The 9,575-nt window shown below is 45.2% G+C and overlaps 1 protein-coding gene across 2 annotated transcripts; it reads left to right on the top strand.

The window, feature by feature from the left end:
- The first annotated feature begins 223 nt into the window (after positions 1 to 223).
- On the top strand, positions 224 to 9,194 carry frs3 (fibroblast growth factor receptor substrate 3). Of its 2 annotated transcripts, XR_011087713.1 has the most exons (8): positions 224 to 609; positions 1,932 to 2,063; positions 2,150 to 2,238; positions 2,425 to 2,611; positions 2,884 to 3,045; positions 3,180 to 3,301; positions 3,366 to 4,779; positions 6,903 to 9,194. XR_011087713.1 is itself a non-coding variant. In XM_049733339.2 (7 exons), exons 3-7 carry the CDS (start codon positions 2,173 to 2,175, stop codon positions 4,656 to 4,658), a joined length of 1,830 nt encoding a protein of 609 aa, XP_049589296.1. In that variant the 5' UTR covers positions 224 to 609; positions 1,932 to 2,063; positions 2,150 to 2,172; the 3' UTR covers positions 4,659 to 9,194. The 2 variants fall into 2 exon arrangements, 1 of the variants encoding a protein (XP_049589296.1); XM_049733339.2 differs by having other exon boundaries at positions 3,366 to 9,194.
- Positions 9,195 to 9,575: the final 381 nt, after the last annotated feature.

Genomic DNA, 9,575 nt, shown 5'->3' with positions numbered 1-9,575 from the left:
CGTATCACAATTTTTTCCCCCTCTCGTAACGGTTCGGAAAATGGATGGATAATATTATGATTTATTAAAATACAATTTTCTCGTAAAATCTTGAATGAAAAACAGGTTTCACTTGGTATAAAAAGTTGGAGAAGTTGCCTTAACATGTAAACGCTGCTTGCTTGCACTTTCACAGATAAGAGGACTATTTCCAGTGCGAACAGCGGCTGGCGGCTGGCTGCGTGGCCCCTCCTCCCGCCCCGCCGGTTGGGCACACCTTTCCCTACCTCCGCGGTCCTCCAGCCTTTTTACCTTCTTGACGGCTACCTCCACCTCGTTGTCTGCCTGCCTGTCAACTTTGACCCGCAGCTGCTCAGCAAATGTCACACAGCCAGCCAGAGGCCCGTGCTGCAGTAGTGGGGGGCGTCATAAGGGGGGAATGAGCTAGAGCGCGAGAGAGGGGGGTGAGAGAGGAAAAATAACAACATTATTACGGCTTCCACCGCATCTCGGCTCTACGTCCCCGCGGGCCGATCTCCACATCCCCGACCGGACGCCGCCGACACCTGCCGTGCCGCGTCCACGCGCTCTCGGCGTCGGAAAGAGCAAATCGACGGTGGCAGCAGACATGTGAGTAGCGGAGCGTCGTTTCTGCACTTGGGTGCTGCTAGGTGCTATTGTAGCCTCACATAGACGCTCATTGCGCCGTTTAGCGTCACGGGCGGCGTGCTTTGGGAGCTCGGTGGGGGCTAATGGAGAGAGCTGGCTGTGCTTCAAGTGCTCCCATGGATGATGCATGCAAGGATGGATGGAGGGGAAAATCCCATTGAGACTCAGGCTGGGTGACACGTCTGTAATGTAGGCTAGCGCGCAGAGTCGAGTGTGTGTGAGCGTGCGTGTGAGGATTCCAGCTCCAGTCAGATGTGGAGGCCCGGCCCCGAGCGCTCACACTGCGGCGGGGGTGCATGTGTTCTGCTGGCCGGGCCGAGGAGCGCATACGGCGGGGCCGGGGGGAGTCTGCAGCGTGACCATTAGGGCAGATGTGACTGGGCTTGCTTTGCTTGATGTTGTGAGGTGCAGCATTATTGTATCAGCCGACTGCTCACATAGTGATACACAAGCTGTTATGCACATGCACTTTTGTATTTTCTGTAAGTGCACAGTGAAGATTTTGAGATTTGAAACGCCAACTTCCCGCTAAACTTGATCTCTCAACACGTTCGTAGTCATTTACTTTAGCCGCTGAGTCAAGAACTGAGTCAGCTCTTCTTAAGTGGAAAGACTAATGATGCTAAAAGAAATAACAAATGCCAAATTTGTCACATCCTGTTCCGTTCCAAGTAAGCCATATATGGGATCATTTACTGTCACACTAACTTGGATTTGGGCTTTCATATTTCTACCCCAGTAAGCTACACTTGATTTATTTTCACTTTAATGACAACATTGTCCTGCTAACAACACTGGATGGAAATGCCATTGGGTTTCCTCCCTATTATTCTGTGTTTCAGTGAATTTGTCCCAATAATTGGGTCCAAAACGAGTCAGACAATCTCAAATATTAAACGTTTAATATTAATTAAAAAAAATCTTCATGCTTGTGGGGCAATATAAAGATTCCTGATTTATGACTTGGGGAATCATTAAAGAAGTAACCGGACTGAGGAACAAGGAAGAGAGTGTAATTAAAAACAAACATGTCTTTCCGAGGTTGCTAGAATACCAGCCGTGAACTGAATTTGAGAACTCAATTGACTATATTGACTATAAAGTCCTCTTCTGCTGTCCCCAAGATTTTTTGCAAAGTCCATTTTCGCAAAAAAGTAGTTCAGAAAGTAGTCCAGAAACTACTACCTTCCATGTTGCGTCTCGTGTTTCTTGGTTTGAGTTAATGCTATAGAAGGAGGCTGAACATTTTAGTAGCAAGGGTCAGTGATTCTTTGTGCTTTCAGGGACAAGAACATGATGCTTCTCATGAAGATGCCCGCCATCCAGCTAAGCAAGTGGCTTGTAACAAAGATGAAGCCCAGCAGAAGATCCTGGGACTGAAGCACGCGTCACTTCACACCGATGGCCTGGGCTGAGTAAGATGAGCGTGTTGGATGAAAATTTTGTCTCACACACACACACACGGTTATGTCACTAATGTTGCACGGGTCACATGTGGCAGGTTTCAGCTGGCCCGCTGAAGCCATGGGGAGTTGTTGGAGCTGTCTGTACAGGGACCCCAGCCGAGACAACCATCTCACCAAGTTTAAGGTTCGTGCACTACACAAAATCAAACAATCAAATGAAATCTCACATAATTACTATTTTTATGCTCAGGCAAAAGCAATGTCTAATGTAGAAATATGTGCCAAAACTACTACGCTGAACTGAGCAGACAGCTTCATTTTGTTTGCTTTGCTGCCATCTCGTGGCCGGTATATTATACGCAATTCCCAGGTCATCAACGTGGACGATGAAGGCAACGAGCTGGGCTCTGGTGTCATGGAGCTCACCCAGACGGAGCTCATTCTTCACACGCGTAAGAGGGACGCCATCAGGTGGCCGTACCTCTGCCTGCGCCGCTACGGCTATGACTCCAACCTGTTTTCTTTTGAGAGCGGGCGTCGTTGCCAGACTGGACAGGGTGAGTGAAGCTCGTTGTTTTCTTTTTCAACGGCTGTTTCTATTTACGCTTTAATTTCCATTCCAATTTGAATGAAGCGGGTGACTAACATAACAATCTGATGACGCCACACAATCAATCGGTATTCAAATTTGTTGCCAACACTTTCAATAATCGATTGTTCTTGTTTTTATCAATTCATTGTTCCAGCCTTTATCTGCATGTTTTTTTCATGAAGTGGCGGAACAAAATCAGCCTGTGTAATTGTGCTGTTGTTGTGTTCTCCTGATTAGGAATATTTGCCTTCAAGTGCTCTCGGGCTGAGGAGATCTTCAACCTGCTCCAGGAGCTGATGCAATGCAACAGCATCAACGTGGTGGAGGAGTCCATGATGATGTCTGGCAGCGGCCACACGCCAGAGATGGAGATGTCTCGTGCACCACAGACGCCCAACAGTCAGTCACACGGCCAACACACACACATGAACACACACTGTTAGTGGAAATTTGTATTACTGTAGTAGTAGGAGAATAAAGAGTGTCATTACGAAATTTTAATCTAAGGTGGCTTTAAAAAAATTTGCTTTCAGCTCCCGGTTTCCCTGTGCCGGCTTTTCCCAATGGATACCCTGGTTATCCAATCAGAGGGGATTCCTCCCAGCCTTCCCTTGCTGAGGATCATGGACACAATCTGATGGCTTTGGAAGACCAGGTTAGATGTCAGGTCTGTGCGCTGTGATCTGTTGTGACTTCAACGTCGCTTTGTTTTTCACCAGACCCACACTTATGTGAACACTGTTAGCATGGAAGGGGATCTGGCCATGCGTCACTGTGTGCACTCCCTACCCGAGGTGCGGCCCAGCACTTTCACCGAAACGACGCGCGTCGGGGGCCAAGGGAACGCACAGTCCAACCTACGGTGCTGTCCCCTCGAGGAGCATCAAGATCCACAGGTGTTCATGCAGCCATCGTCGCAGGAGGTCAAGTTCATGCTGGGCCCCACTCCAGCTCAGCGTCATCTACTGCAAAGGGAGCGAGAACGGGAGAGGGAGCGGCTCGCTCACGGCCCCCGCAGCCTTCAGCCAGTAGAGGGCGCAACAGGCTCAGAGACGGACGGAGACGAGCCTTCGATGCACATGTGCAACTCCCTCTCCTATCACCATTTCCATCACCATCCGCACCGGCACCCGTGCCACGAGCACCCTGACAGTTGCCGGGGCGCCGAGCTCACCTACGAGAACATCAACGGCCTGAGGAGCGGGCGGAAGCAGCGGCTGAGTCCCAGCAGCGTGTCCCAGTCGGTCGGTTCGAGCAGCAGCAGCAGCACCGGAGACAGCCACTCCCACAGCCTCCTCCACCCGCACGGCCCATCTTCGCTTCCCCCGCAGGGCTACGGGTGCGAGAGAGCCACGGGCGGAGGTCACCGCCGGACGGCCCTGCTCAACTACGAGAACCTGCCCTCGCTTCCACCAGTGTGGGAGTACAGCGCCCTGCAGCGCGACGACGAGCAAGAAGACGACGACGACGAGGCGGACGAGGAGGAATACGAAGAGGAGGAGGAAGACTTTGATGAGTACGAGTTTTCAGAAGGGCCCGAGACGAACAACGGGTACCACCCGGACGGGCGGGGCATCCACAGAGATGCCCTGCAGAACTATGTCAACACAGACCAGGTGCAGCCGCCCAGAATGCGACACAGCTGCCCCCCGCATCCACGACCATGTCAGCCCGACAGAGGAGGGCGCATATTTAACTTTGACTTCCGCAGGCGCTCGAGGTCAGGGGTCGGAGTCTGCGAGCACGGGCACATGCCTCCGTCGCGGCAGCTGAACTACATCCAGGTGGACCTTGAGGGAGAAAGTCCCTGCCAAGCTCTCGGCGCCGGCGGGGGGCCGCACCAGCGCCTGCCGCCCCAAAAGTGCGGCCCACCGGCACCCCGCCGCAGCGAATGCTACGCGGTCATCGACCTGAAGAAGACGGCGGCCATGTCCAACCTGCAAAAAGCTCTGCCCAGGGATGATGGCACTTCCAGAAAGACCCGTCACAACAGCACAGACCTGCCTCTGTAAACCACGTGGATCGTGAGCAGCAGACAAGACGACAGATGAAAGGCTCATCCTCATTTTAGCACACTGGGTTCGTCACTGTCATCCGGCCATTTCCACTGCGGAGCTGACTAAGACAGTACAGGTACCAGATTAGCAACCCTACTGTATCTGTGTGTATGAAAGGGAACCGCTTGCCATTTTATGCTGTTATTTATTCACCGTGTCGTGACGCTCTCTCCGAAATTGCCACTCTCGAGTGCAAATATCGCTTGCTTGGTTTCGAACGACCGAGCATATTGGCAATATGCTGAGCAATGAGAACGGAGGGAGGCGTCGGTGTGAAGTGGGAGCAGCCATTTCCTTTGTGTAACTTAATTATGACTCCCTCTCACCATTTCCCCTCTATTGTTGCGTTAAAGTACTTCCCCATCTAGCACATCCACGTGACAGCTACTCACTTCCTCATAAGAGGCCAGACACATACCGAGGTGTAGCCTACTGTTTATTTTTCCAAGAACTTTCTGGCCTTTGTCCGTACCTCGCGGCCGGTGGAAACAGGTTATTTATTCATATATGCCAGTAGAGCAGTTTGCACACAATCCTATGGAATTGTATTCTTCAGGTTTTAGAGAGAGTTTTCACAATCACCCATAAGAAAAAAAAAAAAAAGAACCAATTGAGGTTGAGAGGTTGTTTTTGGAGAATCCAACTAAGATGAAGGGACAAGTAGCACAAAGTGAATCCGCTGAGCCTCGTCCCTCTCCCAAGTAGCATATCACCCTTCATCGCACCTCCATCCACAACACACCATAATGCACTTTTGACAAGTGAGGATGCTCGTGATTTCAACATCCACTCCAGCTGAGCCACAGCTTTCTCATTTAAAGAAAAAAAGGGGCCACATAACTGTACTTCATAGCCAGCATTTGTACTACAAATTCACAGTGGCGTTAATCGTATTAGCCTCGCCTAAAATGTGATGATTTCAAATTCTGCCCAGCATTATTTATACAAACGGTTTGCGTAAAAAGGTAACCAAAGCTACCTTTTTGTATTGCTAATCACTGTTATCCACGGATTAGTCAGATATTTATTTATTTATTGATTTATCTATTTATTAGTCCTCTCGACTAATTAAGTGTATTACTATTATGTTCTGTGTGACAACCAGCATTTTTTTGGGTAATCCAGTTAATCTGGAGACCAAAGTTTTACTCGTCTATGTTGAGAAGAGATTTTATTTTAAGTGCCAATATGCCAATATATATATATATATATATATATATGAGGAAAAAAACAAGGTGCCAATTGTAGAAAACAAGTAGGGCTCTCGAAATGATAAGAAAAATAAGGGGGAGTAAAAAAAAAAAAAAAAAAAGTGCACATTTCACCTCATCCATCCATCAGCCGCCATATTGGAGTGATGTATGGAAATGTTTGCTGCTACATGTACATAGAGATTGCATTACAAACAGACAATAGTCCATGTGAGTGACTGTCCTTGTCTTTAGGACAACCTGCTGTGTGTGTGTGTGCGTGCGTGTTTGTGCAATTTTGTTTTTGGCCATCTATTGTAAGGTACGCTAAGTCGCATAGTCATATTTTGTCTGAAGAGTGTAAGTTTAGTGATGGTATTTTACCCTCCTTTTTTTGGCCAAAACTTTATTATTATTAACTTGATGATTTAACTAACAACTTAGGTCATCAAGACTCACTGGTGGGGAAATTAGAGACAACACATGCCTTTGCGTTTCAAATTCATCAACCCTCAAATGCTTGTTTGCTTTTTGCTTACAACAATTTTTTTTTGCGTCTCATTGGTTATTTGTTATTTCCAATCATGATAAATTCGCTATGTTGTACTTCAGAGTCACCTTTTTTTATGTCTATTAATTAATTCATTCATTAATTAATAATTTCCAGATTAATTTATTTATTTATTTATATTCAGTACCTTCGGCCCTCCATACACGTTGGGCAGTCCTGTCAAATCTTCTATCCTGTGAGTGAGGTAAATATTGTCCCATCAGTCAGAGCCTACTTTCTAAAGTAACATTTACGGTCGTGGAGTGTCGGTTTACTCACATAATCACCTGAATGACATTTTTTTTTACATTCATTCCGCTGTAAATGCTGTTGAAATATGCTAATCATAGTATTCAAGTGAGCATGCGAGGCTGTTTTTGCCTCCGGCTAAGCCGCGCCCCACATATGACGTCACATTGTTTACAAACTCTAAAAGGGTCTTATCTTGTTTCGTCATAGTAGACCAATGTGTGAAGAGTGAAGTAGCAGTCCACAGCATATTGAGCTCCATGACATCTACCTACTTGACTGTTGTGTCAATCTTCAGTCCATTGTGTTGATGTTCACATTTCAGCCTTGATATTATTTTTCATGATTGTATGATGTTTTGCTTAAATTGTCATTTCAGTGCCATAAACTTGGTCAGGGTTTCCAGCATTTATGGTCAGCAATTTGTCTTTAGTTATTTATTGGTCAGTGCAGTTGTGCCTTGAGAGGGGTGTTTAACTCATCCATGACATCATCAATCAAGTTTTTTCGTAAGAAAACTAACACCGGTCATTGTGGCGTTCCTTCTGGTGAGCGCTTCTTGGCCACCTGGGGGCAGTATAACAATACGTATAATACGGACCTAGCCATACATGGACCAGTCAAATTTCCTTAGAAGGCCACTATAATATTGTAATTTCTGTCATTCTTCGCAGAGGATAAAGAATATATGTTTGTGAGTACTGTTATCTCTTCCCTAAATGTGCTACATTTTTGCCAAATGTCTATTGCTTAAAGGGTTATAACTTCTAACACCACAACACCAATGCTTTTCTTCAATCCCTTTGACATTTTGCATTATTTGTTAGCCATAAACTAAAGGGACTTATCTAAAGCTATATGTGCATGTTTTAAATGCACATTTCATTCTCTTTCATGTTTAGTTTGACAGTAAACCTCAACTGGGAGGAGCAATAAACAGACAAAAGCTGCTATTTTGACGAATTTGGCACTTTTGCTAACTGCTGCTTGTTGGGAAGTGAGTCGAGTTAATTTTTCCTCGCAAGTCAAAACAAAACCATCTCAAGGCATCGCTGTAAATGCTGACGTTGTGCCACTGCAAGTTTGGCTTTTGAGCTGAAAATGTGTGTGGAAACCCTGCACTGAGTCCCCATTGCCTAAACATTCATCTTTGGCCTTGAGTGATATCAGGAAATGGTTATTCATGACGTCATCATGTACATAACCTCTTCACCACCCATGTAGCTACATCTAATATCCAGTGACCATATGAATTAGTAGTTGAAGCGCATTCACGTGATCTTACCAAGTGGCTCTCGATGACAGCTGACGCCGTCAAAACGTGTCACTTCTCAGTCTTGGGTGTTTATGCCTCAGGCATCCGACACCCCGGAGGCCCCGCGGTCACAATAGCTTCTGCCTGTGTTATCTGAAGGGCAAGATAACAACTCTCCTCGCAAAGTTCCTCAAACTCAATTTATCAAGCGGGTTGTTAAACCAAAAGGGCTTGCTCTGTTTACCGTTAAAACATGAAATTGTATTATCGAGAAGTCCATTTCAAGAGTTTTCTCACTGTGCCTTTCATATGGACGCCGGGGCAAACACAATGATGGGTTCAGCCTGTTGTCAGAAAAGAAAAAAAAAAAAAAGGTAACGGTTTGACATTTGGGGATTTACTCATTTATAATTCCACCCTCATGCCTGTATTGTTGATTTTGAAAGCTGATTCATTCAGTGGCACGGAGACTGAACGTGCATCTCTGCACTGTATAGGCTCATCTGATCCTACTCTGGTTGTCTTGTGTTTGTGTAAGTGTAAACAAGAAAACATAAACACAAAGGATACGCTTGGTTTATTGAATCACAGTGTGCGTAGACTCTCAGTAGTCGCTTTTCCCAACACATAAGTCTATTTTTTCTACTCTATTTTTCATGGCTGTTCCAATTTGTTGATTCTTGACTTAATAATTCGTCAACTATTATTTGGTTAAGAAGATAACATTTTACATGAACATTAGCTTGCCAACAACCAAATGTGAGCTAAACTGACTTGGTGATTTAAATCTAAAAACGTTTTAATAAACAAATAGTCATTAGTGTTTCCCAACCTTGATTGAGTTAAGGCATAAAAATCTTTACAACAACGGTACGTTATTTGTAGCAAATGAATAATTTTCAGGACAATGGAGTTCACAATAGTTGGGAAACACAGCCTTACATTGCAGACAAACTAGCATACCGTAGCATTAAAGTCATTATATCAACCTGATTCCAGATCGGATAAACTTATGGGGAATGTGGCAACTACTTTTGGCATTGATTTGCCTTTTTGTTATTTTCGTTTGTTTGCAAGCACCTTTTCTATGTTGAAATGGGAAGTCAGAAAGAGAAGCAGACAAAAAGCGACACGTCATCCTCATCAGGGCAATTGAATCATTTGGACCATTTCGTGTCATACTCGCTGAACACAAAAACCTCATGGTCATGCTACAAAATAAATACCATATATATACTATATCGATATTCTGTACGAGCTCTTTTGTTTGTTTTTAAATACAAGACTATCATCGCCACCGAGGGGAAGCGGGTGCACTGTCCATGTACGGTTCAGAACTGCACACATTTGTGTGTGCGTGAGTCCGCCTACATGAAGTCGACATTAACCTGCTTTTCCGACTACGGGGTTACTTCCCCTTTGAAAGAGTGCCAAATATGCTTGAGCATGTAAAACGTGGGAACCAAAAGAGTATGGATGACCCCAAGAGCCCAAATTCAATCATTAAATAATATATATTTAATATACATTTAATCAATATTTAAAGTGTCATGAATTCATTTAATTTAGTAAATAAATAACACTGAAATATGTCAGCGCATATATATATATATATATATATATATATA

The sequence above is a fragment of the Syngnathus scovelli genome, chromosome 11 (assembly GCF_024217435.2).
Source record: "Syngnathus scovelli strain Florida chromosome 11, RoL_Ssco_1.2, whole genome shotgun sequence".
Lineage (NCBI taxonomy): Eukaryota > Metazoa > Chordata > Actinopteri > Syngnathiformes > Syngnathidae > Syngnathus > Syngnathus scovelli.
Note: the sequence above shows the minus strand (reverse complement) of the source record. Positions and strands in the feature narration are given on the sequence as shown.

What these genes read in the sequence shown, in the direction of transcription:
- frs3 (XM_049733339.2), top strand. Translation starts at nt 2,173, where the DNA reads ATGGGGAGTTGTTGGAGCTGTCTGTACAGGGACCCCAGCCGAGACAAC. An exon ending in ACCATCTCACCAAGTTTAAG is followed by an intron (nt 2,239 to 2,424) that starts GTTCGTGCACTA and finishes CGCAATTCCCAG; the next exon opens with GTCATCAACGTGGACGATGA. An exon ending in TCGTTGCCAGACTGGACAGG is followed by an intron (nt 2,612 to 2,883) that starts GTGAGTGAAGCT and finishes TCTCCTGATTAG; the next exon opens with GAATATTTGCCTTCAAGTGC.